The sequence below is a fragment of the Sinocyclocheilus anshuiensis genome, unplaced genomic scaffold (genome assembly GCF_001515605.1).
Source record: "Sinocyclocheilus anshuiensis isolate Anshui unplaced genomic scaffold, SAMN03320099.WGS_v1.1 scaffold1455, whole genome shotgun sequence".
Taxonomy (NCBI): domain Eukaryota; kingdom Metazoa; phylum Chordata; class Actinopteri; order Cypriniformes; family Cyprinidae; genus Sinocyclocheilus; species Sinocyclocheilus anshuiensis.
The window spans coordinates 735,548-755,119 of record NW_015541012.1 but is presented as its reverse complement, the minus strand read 5'-3'; the positions used below and the strand labels follow the sequence as shown (position 1 = coordinate 755,119).

At 37.9% G+C, this 19,572-nt stretch overlaps 1 protein-coding gene across 1 annotated transcript in view; it reads left to right on the top strand.

Moving 5' to 3' along the window:
* The window catches only part of LOC107690467 (unconventional myosin-XVIIIa-like), a 107,747-nt gene that overhangs the window by 53,419 nt on the left and 34,756 nt on the right, over positions 1 to 19,572 (top strand). Inside the window, exons 7-21 of the mRNA XM_016488821.1 lie at positions 415 to 557; positions 847 to 947; positions 1,129 to 1,192; positions 1,353 to 1,497; positions 4,453 to 4,464; positions 5,982 to 6,155; positions 6,245 to 6,335; positions 6,539 to 6,731; positions 7,677 to 7,763; positions 10,232 to 10,373; positions 10,475 to 10,634; positions 11,227 to 11,413; positions 12,101 to 12,338; positions 12,850 to 12,959; positions 14,423 to 14,488. Coding sequence (XP_016344307.1) covers positions 415 to 557; positions 847 to 947; positions 1,129 to 1,192; positions 1,353 to 1,497; positions 4,453 to 4,464; positions 5,982 to 6,155; positions 6,245 to 6,335; positions 6,539 to 6,731; positions 7,677 to 7,763; positions 10,232 to 10,373; positions 10,475 to 10,634; positions 11,227 to 11,413; positions 12,101 to 12,338; positions 12,850 to 12,959; positions 14,423 to 14,488 — 1,913 coding nt within the window. The remainder of the gene's footprint in view (positions 1 to 414; positions 558 to 846; positions 948 to 1,128; positions 1,193 to 1,352; positions 1,498 to 4,452; positions 4,465 to 5,981; positions 6,156 to 6,244; positions 6,336 to 6,538; positions 6,732 to 7,676; positions 7,764 to 10,231; positions 10,374 to 10,474; positions 10,635 to 11,226; positions 11,414 to 12,100; positions 12,339 to 12,849; positions 12,960 to 14,422; positions 14,489 to 19,572) is intronic.

The following is a 19,572-nucleotide window of genomic DNA, read 5'->3' as shown; positions in this document are numbered from 1 at the left end:
GGCCAGTATAATATGATCATTGGGCATTCCCATTTTTAACTGTGTATTATATCTATGTGCTTGAAAAGCTGGAACAGCCTGTGGTAAAGGGTAAATGGAAGGGTGTCATGCGGTCACTGGAAATGGGCTTGTATAGCGTGGAGAGAGTGTGAGCGCTGGGAAGAGGGTGACAGATGAGGTCTGTGCTAATGATGCCCACTAAAGCACTCTGATAATTAGCCGTCTTCAGGGCCTGCTCAGCCCCTGCTTGGTCAGTAATGACCTAACGAAGACTACAGTGCTCATCAACTATACCATTAAAGAGGCTGTGATGTTATCTACGTATACTCAACTCTGTATGCAGGATCCTCTCTTCGAGTGCGGTCAATGTTAAAGAGTGAGTCCTTTAGTTAAATATTAACGTGTCTCTTCCAGCTGAGAAATGGCAAGCGGTCTACACAATCTTAGAGGCCTTTGGAAACAGTGCCACCTCCATGAACAATAACGCAAGCCGCTTCTCCCAGATCGTCTCGCTGGATTTTGACCAGGCTGGTCAGGTGGCCTCTGCCTCTATCCAGGTTTGTCGATATAGTAGTGGGTCATATCTAAATTATACAAAATGCACATTGTACTAATTTTATGACTTATGGTTAAATGGCAACCCATCATCTAACCACCCACTTCAATCAATAATAATAATCATAAATAAAAATTAGTTTGAATAATTTAATCACTGTATAGTACAATACTGTGCAAAATGGGCAAAAAATAGAATTCCCCTATTGTAATTATATAAACATGTCCATTCTGTTTGTTATGTTTTGTTGATTTTACTAAGATTCATTAATCTCTTTCTTTTATATGTAGACCATGCTGCTGGAGAAGCTGAGGGTGGTGAAACGACCAGAGACGGAGTCCACTTTTAATGTTTTTTATTACATGATGGCTGGAGCAGACAGCACACTCAGGTAAACTCATGATAATTGAATGTAGTGTGCTTTTAAAACAAATGTACTTTTGCTATTGAATTTTTCAGTTATTTTGCCTGGAACCCAACATTTCTGCTCTTAAAAAAGCTTGCACTATTGAAGAAATCTGTAAAATTCCTTGATTATTTAATACCTTGATTGTATTTCAATTTTCCTGCAGAACGGAGTTGCATTTTAACCACTTTGCAGAGAACAGTGCTTTTGGGATTGTGCCTCAAACTAAGGTTAGTTTTGAGTAGATTGAATAGTTTGCCAGAAGCAAAATCATTTTTAAAATGATTTATTAATTTATTGGGCAATGCATACAACAAATAAAATGTGTTTTATTTTATTTCTAATATTCTTTTTTTGTGTGTGTGTGTGTGTGTGTGTGTGTATAAACAGTCTGAGGACAAGCAAAAGGCATCACAACAGTTCACTAAACTGCAGGCAGCTATGAAGGTGCTGGGCATCTCTTCTGATGAACAGAAAGCTCTGTGGCTCATCCTTGGGGCCATATACCACCTTGGAGCTGCGGGGGCCACAAAAGGTAATGCAACGCTCACCCAGTCAGACAGTGTGGTGTTATTGATTTACTTTCAAGAAATCCCAAGTCACCAATAACCCCAGCATATAAACCCTTAGCAAAACATATTTAGAATGTTTAAACGGGTGGTTACAAGTTTCAAAATCAATGTTCTAAAGCAGCGGTTCTTAATACTGTTCCTTGCGTCCGCTGCTCTGCATCTATTTTTCTCTCTCTCTCTTTCTCTCTCATTCAGCTCAGCTCCAACAATGAACTGTTCCAATTATACACTTATTTTCACATAGCTATGAGAAGCGTTAAACATGGACGCACGTGCAGTTGCCGTACTGTATTAAAGCTTTAATCAGGATAAAACCGTATATTAAAAGCTAACATAAGCAGTAGCATTTACAAATAACAGCATATCTAAAAGTATGAGACAACAACAAACAAAAAACATAGGCCTACCATTAAAAGCCGTGCTTGCACAGGTTCTGCACGATCCTCTTCAATAATATCCTCTGCTTCTCAATCGGGCTCAAACTGATAAGCGATATTAACGACGCCGTTGTTTACAATACAACCGGAGCACATGCCACTGAGGTGAGGGGCGGGACATTTAGACCCGCACTATAGGTGGTTTAGCCAATCACAACACACTGGGCTAGCTAACCAATCAGAGCCCATCGCCTATTTCTGAGGGCGGGGCTTCAAAAAACTGGAAAAGATCAGCCTGTTTCTCAGAGAAGGGACAGAGTGGTGTGGAATAAAGGCAAATTATGTGAAAAATAATGCGTTTTTTTAAACGAAGCATTAACACGTTAGACTGCACCCCATAAACACAATCAAGCCTAGAAAAAAACAGTGAACCACCCCTTTAATAGCTTGCTTTGATTCTAAGTCTTCCCCTTTAAGCCCCACACTACTGTCTCTGTGCTAATTTGGCTCACAGAAGCATTTGACAGATTTCTCTTTACACATCAGAACTGGAGAGCTTAAAAAAAAAAAAACGTCTTAATGAGATAACGCGCTCAAAATGCCTAACAAGCACAGAAACAGACTTTATTAATTAAGGCCAACTTACTGTCTGCTTACTGAGCTCAAACAGAGGAGAGACAAGCAGCTCAGGAAACAGTTTGATGTTGAGGAGTTTAGAGATATGTGTTTCTTTAGCTCTAATGAGGATGGGTGGCTTTAATTCACAGTCTATGATATCACTTCCCCCTCATGCATTCAGAGGATGATGTATTAATGAACCTTTTAATCACCAGACTCCAAACTGTACTGTCTACATGCTTTCTCTATTGTCCACAGTCATGGGAAACTCAGAAATTGCTGGGAATATTCAAATTGTGTGTGTGTGTGCACTGGTTTGGGTTGTTTATGAGGACACAAATTTGTATAATGTCATGGGTATGACAGGTATTACAATATGAAGGTGGTTTATGAGGACACTTCCTGTGTCCCTGTAATTCAAAAGGCTTAAAAAATTGTTTTTTTTTTGAAAATCTAAAAAGGTTTTCTGTGAGGGGTAGGTTTAGGTGTAGGGTGATAGAAAATACAGTTTGTACAGTAGAAAAAACAATTACGCCTATGGGGAGTCCCCGTAAACCACCAATACCAACGTGTGTGTGTGTGTTTATCTTATAAAATCATGGGAAATTGCTCTTTTTTTTGTGAGTTAAATTTCTATAAAACTATTTTTTTTTAAATCATTATCCAGTAATTAAATGGTGTGGGAAAGGTGTGTGTGGGCTTGGATTTGAATACATGGCCATATGTCTGTTTTAATTGTATGTGATGTGTACTAGTTTGTTGCTGATATATCGTCACTGCAGTCACTGAATTGCTCAGTATCTGCAGTGGATCCGTTCGTTCTAGTCTGGTACTCTTTCCTGTACCTGCATGCCTCCCATGTGTCTCTTCAGACAAATGCGGGAAAGCTTTATTTCTGGCAGGAGGTACTAATACTGCTTCAGTGTCCTGAGTTGGTACTGAAGACTAACATTACATGTCATCAAACATAATTACTGGTAAAGCTTTTTTTAGCAACATATTTCACCTTCAGGACAGTATATTAAATATTTATATGTCTTGTCACTTAGTTGTACCTGACTGTTCGTACAGCAGGGGGCAGTGTTGTTCTGACTGTATTTTGTTTGGGTATTTACCTTGGCTAAGTCTGTTCTTATTCTTAGTACAGGCAAATAACTGTAAAAAGTGTAAAATAGTTTTTCTAGAACAACAGTCTGATATATACTACCAATCAACTGTGGGGTCAGTAAGAGTTTTTTTAATACTTTTATTTAGCAAGGATGCATTAAGGTGACAGTAAAGACATTTATAATGATTTCCTTTTCACATAAATGCTTTTTAAAAACGTTCTATTCATCAAAGAATTCTGAAAAAAAATATGCATCACAGTTTCTACAACAATATTAAGTTTTAATAAGAAATGTTTCTTGATCACTTATATTACAATAGAAAACATTTCACAAACATTTCACAACATTAATGTTTTTACTGTATTTTTGATCAAATAAAACCTGTACATTTTATTTCAGTTCTTAAGGGTTTGTTGAAAGAAAATACACTTTGAAAAATTATAATAATTATGAATGATTATTACTGTTATTGTAGCTTTTTTAAATATATTTGGTGAAAATGTTGTGCAAATTAAAAATGTACAAAATTAAAAAATAAAATAAAAATCACATTAGATTTAGTCTATTAGTAGTCCTCATATGCTATTATAGCCATTCATTGGCCAGCCATTGGAAAAACATGTATTGGTAGATTACTAATTGAAAACTAATGTGCAATGGAAATGTCAAATGAAAAAGCCAGTAATATTTGTATATGCGAGAGTTTGTGTGCTAACGATTGCATTTTTGGTTCCGTTTGTACAATACTGAAGAATGTCTGTCATGTTCTAACCTGTTCTTCTCTACTTGCATGTTGCATGATGTTGCAAAGCAGAGGCTGATGAAGGTAAAGAGCAAGAATATTATATATCAGCACAACAAGCAAATACCTCATTTGTGTATGTGTGTGTGGTTTTATGCTGTTATCGTAGTTGCCAGACATTTCCATTTGCATTTGCATTATTGTCTTCTTTTCTTTCTTCTTTCATTTCACTGCTGGGCTTCTTTTCTTTCAGAGGTTTATAACAATGACTTAGTCTTGAAGCTTAGATAAAACTTTGGAGGGAATATGTGCGGGTGAGGGAGGGGAGCATCGTAACTTTGTTGTCTTATAAAGCTCAGGCTCTCTGATGTTTCTCCATGTTGTAGACTTTTCATTTCTGCAGTGCTTTTCTGTTGTTAAGCCGCAAACACAAATAAAAAGCCTGTTCGCTCTCAGTTCTTGTTTATTTTTGGCGTTCATCTATTCCACCAGAGGCCTGCGTTGTTTTCCGTCTCTCTCTCTCTCTCTGCGACCTCTTTTGGTTGCGGCAACTTCACTTCAGCTTGTGTGTCACTCTTCTTGTGTATGACTCTGTGGTTAGCTCTGAGGTCAGTCGGAACAATATCTGCTTTTGCGACACATTTGAAAATCCTTTAAAAAAATGTAAAAAGCTGACACATTTTCTGTGATGTCTAAACGTTAAAACTCACAGACATCATCAGACCAATTTTTGACAGTTCTGAAAGTGAGAGTTTTATACAGTCAGTGGTTTTCAATAGTGGTTGTCAAAATTTACATCGAATATCAACAATATGGTACCAAAATAGCTTGTTGAAAAAAAAAAAAAAAATTTTTGATAAAACAATCTAATCTGTTCAAACATATTCAACCAAATACTATTAGAATTTTATTTGATATTTGTATAAATATAAATATAAGAAAATACTTATGTTTATTAATATTATCATGAGGTGTATATGCCCAGCCATATACAAAATAATAATATGACATATATTTACACTAATGTTTTATAATTGTTCCAGCAACCAGTAATCTTGAAACTCATCTTTGTTTCAGTTGAATCCATATTTAATCTAGTCTGGGATGTAGTTTATTTTACCTTCTATAGTTTTGCTCATGATTTTTTGAGGATGAGGACATGTCACACATGGCATCTGCTTAATTTGGCAAGTGTTTACCAAGTAACAGATGGATTTGCATGAAAATACCACAGTGATTGACTGGATGACAAATTTGAATAACAAAATATATGGAAAGAGTTTCTCCTCCCTTCAAAATTGATATTCTAAAAAAGCATAATCAAACAGCATTTTATCATCCATGACCGGAACTAACCTGCAGCCTACTTTAATTCATAATGCACCAGATGAAAACCACTGTTGTTTTTCTTCCAAACTTTCAATATTTGGTTAAAACTGGATCTTTTCTAAAAATCTGTATCCTAAAGCTAATATGACTGTACATTAATGAAATAATCAGCGGAATTGCACAAGACTTCTCTCAGATACCATAAGAGCCCCACAGTCATTAGTGTTGCTTCATTCGACATGGTATTTACATTGTCCCTGTGCATCTCACAGCGGGCCGGAAGCAATTTGCACGTCATGAGTGGGCCCAGAAGGCAGCTTACCTCTTGGGTTGCACCCTAGAAGAGCTCTCGTCTGCTATCTTCAAACACCAGCCCAAAGGAACCTTACAGAGATCCACCTCATTCCGCCAGGGACCAGATGATGTTGGGACAGGAGACAACTCGGGTAAGACTTTTCATAAAACAAGACCTCTGATACAAAGGAATTGTGTTTGCTGGCTTTGGCAGTATTAAAATCTATGTTTTGCCTCACAGCTCCAAAGATCACAGCTCTGGAGTGTCTGGAGGCCATGGCTGCTGGACTCTACTCTGAGCTCTTTACTCTGGTCATCTCACTTGTTAACCGGTAATGTTTGTTACCTCTCATGGTCAGGACAAAAATGTCTGTCTTTTTCCCATTAAGAATGTAAAGATTAGTAGTGGGAGTAGGCTTTTAAATTGCCTACCATACTTCCCAGTTTCATTTGTGAACGAGAAAAAAAGCCTGTATTGTTTGATGAATCTAACCTACATTAAATGTGCATCTGTTGTTTGTTTGTGCTGGTTTAGAGCGCTGAAGTCGAGTCAGCATTCCCTGTGCTCTCTGCTTATTGTGGACACACCAGGATTCCAGAACCCAAAGTTAGCCAAGCGGGACCGTGGCGCCACCTTTGAAGAGCTGTGCCACAACTACACCCAAGAACGTCTCCAAACGCTTTTCCACGAACGCACCTTTGTACAGGAGCTAGAGCGCTACAAGGAGGTGCAGAAATCCATCCCGTTACAACTATCAAATTATTCCTTTTTAAAAAAAAAAAAAATTATAGTCTCAATTCATTTGGGCTATGTCTAGCTGAGTTCAAATGATGTTGATTTTATTACAACCTCAAATTTAATTATGCAGAATTAACATGTTTGTCTAAGCTATCGTAATCAAATGTGCTTACCTTGTTAACACAATCAATAATCAGGCTAAGTACATCTGTAAGCGATGTTCTGGAACTCCCTACAGACTTCCAGTCGGCATGAAATGAAAATTCTGTTCTAATAATTTGTAAATGTATGTTATAGAGCTTATTGTGAACAGTTCATCCATGTATACATTTGATTTGTACTTTTTTTTTATTTGATAATGTTTTATCAAAATGTCATAACTCTTAACTCTCATAACTCTAACTCTTTGGGTGAAAACAACAGAATGTTTGAGTGCAACACCCACATACCCAAAATCCAATTAACAACCAATGGATAGAAAAAAGTTCCCACCCTAATCTGTAACACTTGGGTGTACATAACAATACAGAAGAAAAAAAAATCTGTTGCTACTTCCGTTTCATTGTGATTTTACGGTGTGTTCACAGAATTTGCCTCATAGTGATCTGATTGGCCAGTGCTCATATATTTTTGGCAGTTCACAGAACTTAGGGCTGTCATAGAGACAGGCCTGATATTTCAGGGCACTGAATTCAGTGAGATGTCTGAGTACCATTCCACTCAAATCACTTATAGCACCTTTAATCAAAGGTCTTGAAATTATCAATTTTCATGCTTCAGCCTCTTACTTGGTTTTTTATTTGGCCACGAGGCTGTAAAATAATAGAACAAGAGAAAATATGGTATTAGACACATGAAAAAAAAAAATAGAAACCTTTAACCCAAAATCAGTTTGAAATCGTAGCTGACTAATACTCCCTTTATCCCTGTTTAGGAAAACATAGAGCTTGCATTAGATGACATAGAGTCCAGTACATCACTGTCTGTATCAGCTATAGACCAAGCCTCCACTCAAGCATTGGTAAGCAACTCTTTACTTTCTTTCCTCCTCAGGTTTTTGTAGTGCATCCCAGTCTGTCCCCAAAGGGGCCTTATCTGGAGAATGTGGGCTTTTCAGTTTCAGCAGTGACTTGAATCACTGAGTCTTCCCTCGTCTCTCACACAACGTTGGGGAAAAACGGTTTGACTGCTTGAAAGTTCTACTCAATGACTTTTGTGTCCGTTAGTTTGTCATTTGAGTGCGAACTCAACCTCAGAGTTGTTATCTGTGGCGGCAAGTTATTATATTGTCGTATCTAGCCAGTCGTTGCAGGAGCAGCGTGTCAGGAACGTGGCTTTCTGGGATGTTAATGAGACTGGAGAGGCTGTTCTTTTTCTCTATATGTGTGTGGGTGGGTATTGAGTGGGAAGTGCCCTCCTTCTTTTTAAAGCACAGCGTTCAGCATCTTTGTTAATGAAAGCACTTGTCTGGATCATGCTTAGTAGTCCCTGTTAAATCTGAATCATACTGGAATCAGAGACAGATTTTTAGCTCAGATTTTATTTGTACCTTATATTTGACACTGGAAACTCTGTTTTGACAGCATTTCATCTTGTGTGTGTGTATGTGTATGTATATTTGAACGGTAGTATATATTATTACCAACAGTATATGCTATGTGTTGTTAGTTTAAAACATAACTTTCTTATTGTCATCTTGACTGCACCTGCGTGGACACATGGTACATGCTACTTTTCTCAGCAATATACCAATCACACTCTGCAAGATAGGGCATTTTAATTATTAATTTTCTAGATATTGCTGCAACCAATTTCCATTAGTATGTCATGTCAAGATTGAATTAATAGATTAAAACAGGCATCCTCTGCTTAAAAAAAGGATTTTAGATTAGAATGGGTCAGTGATATGTGACTGATTGCAAAAACGATGACTGTAATTTTTATTTCTGACAAGCTGCTTTGAGTGTCACTAGAAAGTGTTTTGAGTGCCCCCAGTGGTCTCGATCACCAATTACAGTTTTACAACTTGAATAAACACAATTGCCTGTGTAGTCATATAATCTTTTAAGTCTTTTTCTGCTTTTCAAAACTTCAGTAAATTGAAAGAAATTCATAAATTGTCAAATGAGCATTTTAAAAATTAATTAATTGAAAGCACTCTCTAAAACAACCCTGACAGGTTAATTAGCAAATCTGTGTCTGATGAAAATAGTACTGAGGCATAGTGACACGGTCTCATCAGTGTGAAAAGTAATATTTAAAGACAGATTCTGAGCATATTCATAAGCCAACGTAATTGTAAGTTCTTTTCCGCACCGGCCTCATCCACAGTTATTCAGCAGCCTGCAAAGTGTCAGTGCGGTAAAGCAGAACAAGGGAGAAGCCATTACTGGTATTAATTGCTTAAGTAGACAGGCAGAGTGTAAGGTTTAAAAATGCCTGCTTGACTGCCCTGGAGCTCTTACTTAATACAGGCCTTTAATGAGGAGCCCAAGACTAATAGCTCATCTTTTTCCCCCTCGTTTTCTACTCCTCTCTCTTATTCTATAAAGGATAGTAATTGCTTTCATGTAGTGACTAATGTTGTGTTTGAGGTCATTAGCGAAATATGAAATGAAAAGTAAATTAAACAATGCACAGTCTTGATGAATGAAAGGGGCTTGAATTGCGAGTAAACAGCGTTTTTGAGAGAGATTGAGCTTGTTATAGCCAAGATGCAGCATACGCATTAGGGTCTAACGTCTTGTTAGTCTCACTGTTGATTCATGAGAAGAATCTCAGTGGCAAAGAATTTCAAAAAAACGTGGTGTAACCTTGCCAAGAGTGATGACTTGGTAGTGCTTTCATAAGGTTTTAGAGGTCCTTTTCTAATGAGTTAATGCTTTAAAGTGTGGTCACATTCACAAATGTCCTTTATTCTGTGAATTAACCCTATAAAGCCTATTTTATATTTGATATGCAAATTATCAACATGATCAAAACTTTGCTTGAAAACCTGTTGTACACTAGATCTACTAGATGCCTACTTGCTGTGAAATTTATACGGATTTTTATAAAGTAAACGTAAGAATAACTTGAATACAAGACTGAAGCAACTTATGTTCACTTGATTATCAATACATAATTTATTACAAAATTCATGTTAAAATGTGAGTCAAATATGATAAATTAAGCTTTCGAGAAATGTTTATCTGTTCATCTCACAATCATCATTGTATTGTATTGCATTATATGTTTTGCCACCCAAAAATGATCAGAGCTTTGATCATAAAAAAAGATTTGATTTTTCTGACTGTTCATTTATATGTCAGGCTTTACAGGGTTAAACATTAAAAAGTATTTATACTATGGCTCGAAATTGGGGTTGAAACCTAAATCGGCGGCTCGTCCGGGATTTGAATCGGTTTTGTCCCCAGCTCCCTGTTTATATTACGGATGCGTCTACGGTTAGAGTCTAACAAAGTGTTTTTGCATGTCCATGTGATTCAGGTACGGACCTTGGCCAGGACAGATGAGGCGAGGGGCCTGCTGTGGCTGATGGAGGAAGAAGCTCTGCAGCCCGGAGGCTCAGAGGAAACCCTGCTGGAGAGACTCTTCAGTTATTACAGCCCTGTGGACGGAGAGAGCAAAGGTCAGAACACAATACACCTCCCACATGCCCAACCACACACATACTTTAACACATAGACATTTATGTATGAAAAGATCATGCAACCTAAATGCGTCCCTCAGGCCCTGCCCTGCTGCTGAAGAGTGAGAAGGCACATCACTTTCTGTTGGGTCACAGCCATGGGACTGACTGGGTGGAGTATGATGCTCGGGGCTGGTTGAGCCATGCCAAACAGAATCCTGCCTCTCAGAATGCGGCCATATTACTGCAGGACTCTCAGAAGTAAGACCCTTATTATGAAATTAATTACTAATATTTGCCTGCTGGTACAAACATTTAGCGAACTCCATCTCTGTAAGCACTGTGAGTTTGGGTCACTTGTGAAAATGCAGTGAGAATCGTTACTCCATGGTTAAATGTTTGAAAGAGAAGGAATTAAGACAGCCAATAATTTTTTATTAAATATTTATTGATTAAATTTTTTACTTTAAATAATAAATATTTAATTATTTATAAAAAAAAATTACACAATTATTTTAGTTTTTATAGTTTAAATAATAACAAATACATTTGTTATTATTGTTGTTATTATTATTATTATTATTATTATTATTATTATTATTATCATTATTATATAGTAATATTTAATGTTTTTTTTCCCAGTTAACTTGAAGTGTTTTGGTCAAATTAACGTTTACTATATGTTCAGTGTTTGGGAAGCTAGTGTTACTTGTTACTGAAAAAGCAACTGCTGAGATACGATTATGTGTAATGACAACCTTTTTTTGCTTATTTCAAATGTTGCATATTTCACTTGTGGAGGCGTTAAATGATCCAGCTCATTCTGTGTATACTCTGGTCCTTCTCTCTGCAGGAAGAATATCAGCTGCTTGTTTATGGGGCGTTCAGGGGGAGCCACAGTTTTGTCAGGCTCTATTGCTGGGCTTGAGGGCGGATCACAGCTGGCCCTGCGCAGGGCAACAAGCATGAGAAAGACCTTCACCACTGGTGTGGCCGCTGTTAAAAAGAAGTCCCTCTGCATCCAGATTAAACTGCAAGTGGTGAGTACTTCAGATGTGAAAACTACATCCATACATTAATGCATTCAAAACAGCTAGACAGAGAGCAATGAAATGGAACCTTATTATGGACCTCCTTGACTGGAATAAAACATGTAGGGCTCTCAATATGTGTTTTTAAAGATCTTAGAGCTAAAACTAAACTTAATGCTAAAATATGAAGTAGAAAATCTAGATAAACCAGTCACCCTCGTTAATAAGTTATTCATAATCATTTATAACCATTGTGACTAAAGGTCGACAATACAGATTTTTTGATGGCCGATGGAATCTCTTAGAGCAGGGTATCTGATGTCCTATTTAATTTAAAGATGATAAGTCTCTCATGCTGAAATTAAATTTATATTTATTTTACATAATATTTACCAAATTAGAAGTAAATAATTCTAAAATGAACCAATATGAAAAAGTAATTTAATAAGTTGATGAAAAAATAAACCTGTAAAATAATCATTTGTACTTCAGGAAGAGCTGCAAAATAGAAGTCCCGGCACTATCAAAATAAAGGTCCCACTTGCACTTTTCAGCCAAACAGAAAAAAACATATTGGCAGATAATTGACAAATGCCAAATATCAACCACTAATCATGACCCATTAGTGTCAGAAAATCTTATAATATGGTCAAACAGCTTTTCTGAACTTAATGTGACTGTTGTGTTTTCCCGTAGGATGCACTGATAGACACAGTGAGGCGGTCCAGGGTGCACTTCGTGCACTGTCTGCTGCCTAAAGCAGAGATTTCAGCTGGGGATTTGAAGGTACTGGGAGGACCCTCGTCTCGCTCTGGGGAGATAGACGCACATGGAGAAAGCTGTGAAAATGGCCTCATGCAGCTGGATGTGTGCTTGCTCCGGGCGCAGCTCCGTGGCTCCAAACTGCTCGACGCCCTCCGTATCTACCGCCAAGGTTAGAGTTTAAAAAGCAAGGCATTTAAAACATAAGATAAAGACACTGAATGACCCTGGTTATCGATCTGTGACCTTTATTTTGAAGAGAATGTAGAAAAATGTCTGAAAAGAGGAAAGATTTAAAAGTTCAAATTTTCCATGCAGGTTTGACTTTTGCGAATATCGCATTTTTCTCGCAGGGTTTGTTGACCTTTGTAGGGCTTATGTGGCCAGATGCTACGTAGTATTCTAGATGTCATTTTTTTTTCATTCTCGGAGACGTTCATGAGTTTATTTTGTTGAGCAGTCTTTTTGAAAACATTGCAGTGAAATCAGCAAAATGTCACTGGAAACTGTTCTGGCACATTTCAGCCTAAAGCCCTGAGTAAGCAGAACATTCTCAAGATAAGCAACTGACCAATGCCCTCATCATTGCTCTCTGCTGAACCTCCACAGACCTGTAGCTTTCTAGAATCACACATGTCCTTCTCCTGTAATGCTCCTGTCGTTTGGCTCTCCCTTTCCTCAAGGTTATCCCGATCATTTGGTCTTTTCGGAGTTCCGTCGCCGCTTTGATGTGCTGTCTCCCCATCTGACGAAAAAGCATGGGCGGAACTACATCGTAACCGATGAGAGAAGGGTGAGTGTCCTTTTATTTGTGTTTGTGAGTGTGTTGTTTCTCTGAGCGCCGTTTAGCTCCTCCTTCAAGAGTTGCTCTTCCATGTAATTGATTATGACAATGCTCAGGGCAGAGAGCTGTGTTGTTGTACACATCTTTTTCCCCTTAATCTCTGCTCTGCTCTGCTCTGGTGACAGGGCAATAAACGCTTTAATCAGGGTCCAGAGTGACGACTCTATCAGTGGCATTCTGTCCTATCACTGACCCTGCTTCTGTTATTGAGTCTACAAAGACCCGTAATGTCCTAATGTGAACTTCATGTGTATATAAATGGATATATATGTGTGTGAATATGTGCATTTTAATGTATATCCACTGAATATAGGTTTCTCATGACCTTAAATACACTTTGATCTAAAGGTGTATGCTTAAATGCTTTATTAGCTTTTTGACAAATATAAATGGTAATGTATCAAATGGTAATAATCAATTTACTTGACTAAAAAACTTTTTAGCATGAATGGACCAGAGAGTGAACTAAATTTTATTTTATTTTATTTCAGTTTATTAATATGATTAATATTATATGTTATTATATTATGTTATTTATATTATTTTATTTTATTGACCAAAAAGTGAAGGAAAATAATATCAAACATAGTTTAAATTTAATATGATTTGATTTCAAATTATAAAGTTAGTTAAAAATATACAGTGGATTTTATTTTATTCATTTTATAGTATGAATGGACCAGATAGTAAAGGAAAATAATATAAAATATAGTTTTGATTCAGTTTTTTTTTGGTCCCAGTTCCCATACTTCTATTTGTGGTTTGATAACATACTACTTTTGACTGGTACAGTTCCCATACTTCTATTTGTTGTTTGTACTACTTTTGACTGGTACTGTATGTATATTATCTATTTATGCCACAGGTAATAGGTCAGTTACAGGCTCAAATATATGTATCTCATGAGAATGATCTTTGCTCTCATGTTGCTTTAGCTATGTTTTTCAGAGGTCTCCTTTGGTAACTAATTCTCAGCAGATTCCCCAATTAGACCTGTGATCTATCTGTCGCGGCTCAGTCTGAGACGTGGCTTTTGGCTTGTCTCTCACCACTGAACCGGTTCTCCAGACAGCCCCTGTGCCCCTGCAGATAGCACTCAATACCTGCTTGTGCTTTTAGCTCAAACTCTAGCCATTAGTCATCAGTCCACCAAGATTTTTTTAATCCCCTGCCATGTTATTATTTGCCTGACATCTTGTCAGGAAGAAAACACTCATGGGTGAGTGGAAGAGAGGGGTCAGACATTAAGACAGTTGTTTGTGACCCAGTTTCCCCAAGGTGGCTTAGCTTTTGGACAGAAAGAGCACCCCAGACAGCACTCTACTTGGTGCTCTGCTGAGGTGGACGACACACTAGATCTTTATGTCTGTCTCACTGTTTTATACGCGTGTCTGTCTCTCTGTGGGTTTCAGGCAGTCGAAGAGCTGCTGGAGTCTCTTGAGCTGGAAAAAAGCAGTTATCACATGGGCTTGAGCAGGGTAAGTCATACCTCACAATACATGTACTAAACATTAAAAACGATAATATAGCTTATGGTGTTAGACCCAGAAGTGGCTCATTAACTGCAATACTTAAGTTATTCACTCTAGCCAGCAGAGATTTTATGTAATTTAGTTGTCTGGAATTAAATGTTTTAACACGCTAACTAGGACTTCACAATTAATAAAAAGAATAGTTAAGATTGCGATTACGGAAAAGTGTTAATACACATATCATGTCGGTTTACTCCTGTTGCATCTATTTACAATGTGTTTTGTAGCAGCTGAGCATTGTAACCAATCACAGACGTGTCTGTTGATTTTAAGATCGGGGGATTTGAACTCTTGACATCTGGCAACTACAACCTTGAAAGTTTGTGGCTTGAAACACAAATGGCAAATTAAAAAGAGAAGTTTTCAGGATAAATGATCAGCGGGCAAATAACACAGATGATTATGCTTAATAAATCGAGAGAAGCCGAAATTGCGATCATGATTAAAATATGATTTATTGCGCAGCCCTATCTGAACTGAAACAACACTTAACTAATTTTAGCTAAATTATGACACTATTGTCTCTGCACTGTCTTCATTGTTGCATTTCCATAATTGATTCTGCTATTTTCCTGTTTATCACTTTGAAGCTGCTTTGACAAAATCTATTGTATAAAGTTCTATAGAAATAAAGGTGAACTTGACTTGTTGACCGCACGGATGATATGGCCAATCAGTGAGCCAATTTGAGTGCATTTTAAGCCTGTTCCACAGGTGCTTGTTTTCACTTTTGTTCGTGGGACACCAAAAATGAGTCCTGAAACATCACATGGCATAGAATGGAAGCAAAAAGTATTGTTGAACATTTGGAATATGTCATAGAGACAAGATTTGTTTTACATTTAATTCATTGATTATAATGGGAGCATTTGTGTGATTCAGAACTTAGCAGTTTAGTGTGAGCTCACTGACTGTCCATTAATCTAAATTAACAGGGTGTCCGTGGGGTCTTAAAAAGTATTAAAAGTTGATAAATCAATTTAGAGAAAATTAAGGCCCTTAAAAAGTATTAAAAAGTCTTAAATGCCATTTTCCAAGGTATTACATTTTGTATCATCTTTTCATTATGTATATTTGTCCGAATAGTGGGGTTCTGTGTAGTTTATTTATGGAATCCCGCAAGATTTTACGTCATCTGTTACGGCTCTCACTGACTGACTGCGCCGCTGTGTGATAGCGCGGGGCTTGTGGATCCCGCTCTCGCTGAATTTCTGACCATTACCGCATGCTCCACCGCTGCGTCGGGGCTTGTTGATCCAGCTCTCCCTGAATTTCTGACCATTTCAGCATGCTCCCATCCGCTCCCGCAATTTTTGTGTCCGCTCCCGCAAACATTCTAATACTGTATATAATTTTCGCGCATCAGGGCGCCGCCATCAATATGTGGGTTATTTAAATCCCTTTTGAATGAGCGCTCGCAGTCATAGTTCACTTTCGATTCAGCTTGGGATCTGTTGAGGAGCAAATCCTCCAACATCTTGTCAGTTATCTCTCCTTACTTTTAACCCGTGATCAGTCAAATCTGACTTCTTCAGCTCATGTTGGATGCAGGGTTGTTGTTGTTTTCCCCACGAAATTGGGCTGCTTTTAAACTGTTGCCATGGGTTGATTTTCCCCAGTGGGTTAAAGGTTTGAAATATTGCATAAATTACATTTGGTTAAAATGCTTGTACAGAAACATTTTGCATTCTACCCGTGCTAAATGTTTTGGGCCACACTAGTCGGAAACATTTGAGCTGTGTTTATGATAAATGTGCATAACAATGACTGTAAAATATGTATTTTAGAAATGAAAATGACATTTTTATATTTGGGACATGGTAATTGCGCTACTTTGGGCTGTGTTTTTTTTTTACTGGCTTGGGATGCACAATTAAAATGATGTAATAGTTGTGATCATTATTTTACCTTCCATGATCATTCAGACATGATCAGGTGCAGTACTGACACTGTCAAGTCTGCATCTGCATCAAAATCTAAATCTTTTGAATATACTGTGTGAACTCATTGCCCTGTTAGCTCGGAGAGCTTTATTTTCCCTCCTCAGTAAGTTTTGTCAGTTGTTTCGTTTATTGGTCTAATTCTTGTTTCTTGGGTTGCATTGGTTAGTCACTCAATTAATTAATTAGAGAATTCTCTTGTGCTTCTTTCCCCCCTTCTGAATTATGTTGTATTGATAAGGAGTTATCACAAAGTAAGTCTGTTTAGTTGTGCTATCTTACAATAAATATATAGTAAATGTAAGTTAGTGTCGCCGATGTAACCGGTTAAAACTTGGAGTGGTGATGATGAGGTCTTAAAATGTATGGAAAGAGTCTTAAAAAAGGTCTTAAAAGGTATTAAATTGAACTCCATGATTCCTGTATATACCCTGATTAATTACTTCACAATGTCAGGGTTACAAATCGACAGTTGTGTTTTTTTTTTTCATAATCATGAAGCTCTAAAGCATCTAAATATTCAGTCTCTCTATGTTATGGATCAGTGCTTTGAGTTTGTGGAATACAGATTTGGCCTGAGTCACAAGGATCAGTTCCAAACAGATGGCATGATTTCCATTTAGATTGCCGAAACGTTTGCTTCTTCTACACCTCTTAGACACAGACTTTAATCCGCTCTGCTGCTGTGCTCACATCTGGATGGAAAATTCGGCAAGGTGGGCTTCAGCCAAAAAAGACTCGTCGTCTCCTCTCCCATCGTGAAGCACTCTCTGCTCTGGGCCGACGCTTTACCCAGAATGCTAAGCTGCAGATGGGACATGACTGGCACCGTTGGCAGGCCTCATTGGCAGGCGTGTTGGAGCGAGAAAGACAATTATTCTGAGGTTTTCTGAGATCGCATGAGCCAGGCTGGAAGGTTGTGCTATTGCACACTGGGTCTCCCCTAAACTTCGAATGATTAAAGCAGAATTCCTTTTGTGCATCTTCTGTAGACGATAGATTGATTCTGGCGAGGCACCGGCTTGCTTTGTTTGGTTTACTCTGGCTTGGCGCATGACAATAACTCACTACAAACACCAATCAGCCCAACAAGATATTGTGCTTCCAGACAAAGAACAGAAGCCTGGAGAGAGAGCCAAAATAATGACATTCTGATAAATAGCTGATTATATAAATGGGATTGGAGAAAAATGTGTCCAGGAAATACACAAATGATTAGTTGATGGCCATCATTTTAGAATTCTGATAAAGTATAGAGATTCTCACCATTGATTCTATATACAATGGCCATTTTATTTTATTTTATATTTGTAAAATAGTAGGGGTATTATTAACTTGTTTACTTTTTGAAAGAAAGAAATAATTTTTAAACCTAATTAAAGTAAAGGAAAATTAATTTCGTTTGGAGAAAACCTCTAGTTTCATTTGTACAGATTCCACTTAGTTTCATGTTTTGTGTCTAATGCAGTAACATACAGACATGTTTAAATGTGTCCAAATTTTTTTTGAAGTCCGTAGATGTGGACAAGATCCTATGCAATCATGAACTCCCTCCACTGCTTATTGAAAATAGTCATTGTACAGTTGCCACCTTAGTACAATACATCCTCCCAAATCACAGATTCCCCCACCAGACTTGCACACAAGCTCCTCTCTTTGCACTCCTCCATCGCCAGTTGTTTCCCCTTCTCTTCATGAGGAATGTCATTCTCTTGGTCTCCATGGAAAACGCTGCTATTTGACCCCCATGAAAGGACCTTTCCACCATGTGACCTTTGGTGCTCTTGTAGGAAAAGACTGCCGAATCACAGGCCTGCTGGGTGAATGTCATGGGGCGACTTGGCTAACAAGCAGCCTCACTCAGCAGAGACATTTCTGAAAACTATCATCATGCTCTTCAAGTGAATGCTTCCAATAGTCTCTTAGGATGATATAATTCAGTGAAATAGTGTTTCACACATGCTCCCAGACGCTGTGGGTAATGTAGTTGTGAGTATTTTAGCATCTCCACCTAATCTTACATTCGACTCGAGAGGACCATGAATGAAGTTCTCGTTTGGGTGATATCAGGCCTTTTTTGCAGCACATCTTCACTGACATTGAAAAATGAAACTCAATTTTCCCTTGCTACTCTCCTGAGGTGGAGGGTTCCCTCTCTGATATTACACCTGCCTGAAAACAGATAAGTGTAAGTGTGTGTGTGTATTGGCTGCCCAGCAGGTACCTCAGTCCTGATGTTCTAATTTACGGGGTTGTAAAGGGTTGTGGGGAGCGATTCAGGTAAACGTATTGTCCTTTATTTTTATTTGTGGTTCCATTGGGTTGGCAGACCGTGGGGTCTGAAAGCTGTCAAACTTTACATGAATATGGAATCATTTCATAACACTCCATTCTCCCCTATGATCTGATGCTTGGAGCTCCAAGAGATTGCCTCCTGTAATAACAATAACCGAGGCTCTACATCACTGAAAGGCTCTGGCTGCCTTTGATGTCAAAAGGAAGATTATACTGCAGAGCTGCTCCATATAAAGGCTCAATCAAGAGGCATTTGTTGCCATTCCCTCAGATGAGTAGTAATTGCAGCAGTGGACTCTCATCCTCCTTTCTCTCTCTCTCTCTCACTCTCTCTTTCTCTCTCTCTCTCTCTCTCTATATATATATATATATATATCTCAAACCAGTTTCCCAAAGCAGCACTTCTTTCCAGCATAGGCTCTCAGGTACACCCCAGATCTGGTGCGGTTTTAATTAGGATTCTGTTCATCTAGATTAATCCATCTTTAAAACTAATAAAATGCTAATGCAATTAGAACATGTCCACAGAGTTTGATGAATGCACGTCTGGAAAAAACGCAAGGTCCACTTCCCTCAAATTTCTCTGATTAAATGGCCTAATGGATTAGGATTCCGAAGTGTTAATCCAACTTGATTTGACACCCCCACCACAGAGCGGAAAATTACAAGTAAACAGAGCATGGGCAGAGGTTTATAGGAAGTCCTCACACTTTCACACAGGGTGACCGGTTTACAGGAATGGAAAATCTTGACTATGAAACTATATGTGAATATAGTATATTAGTATATTATATA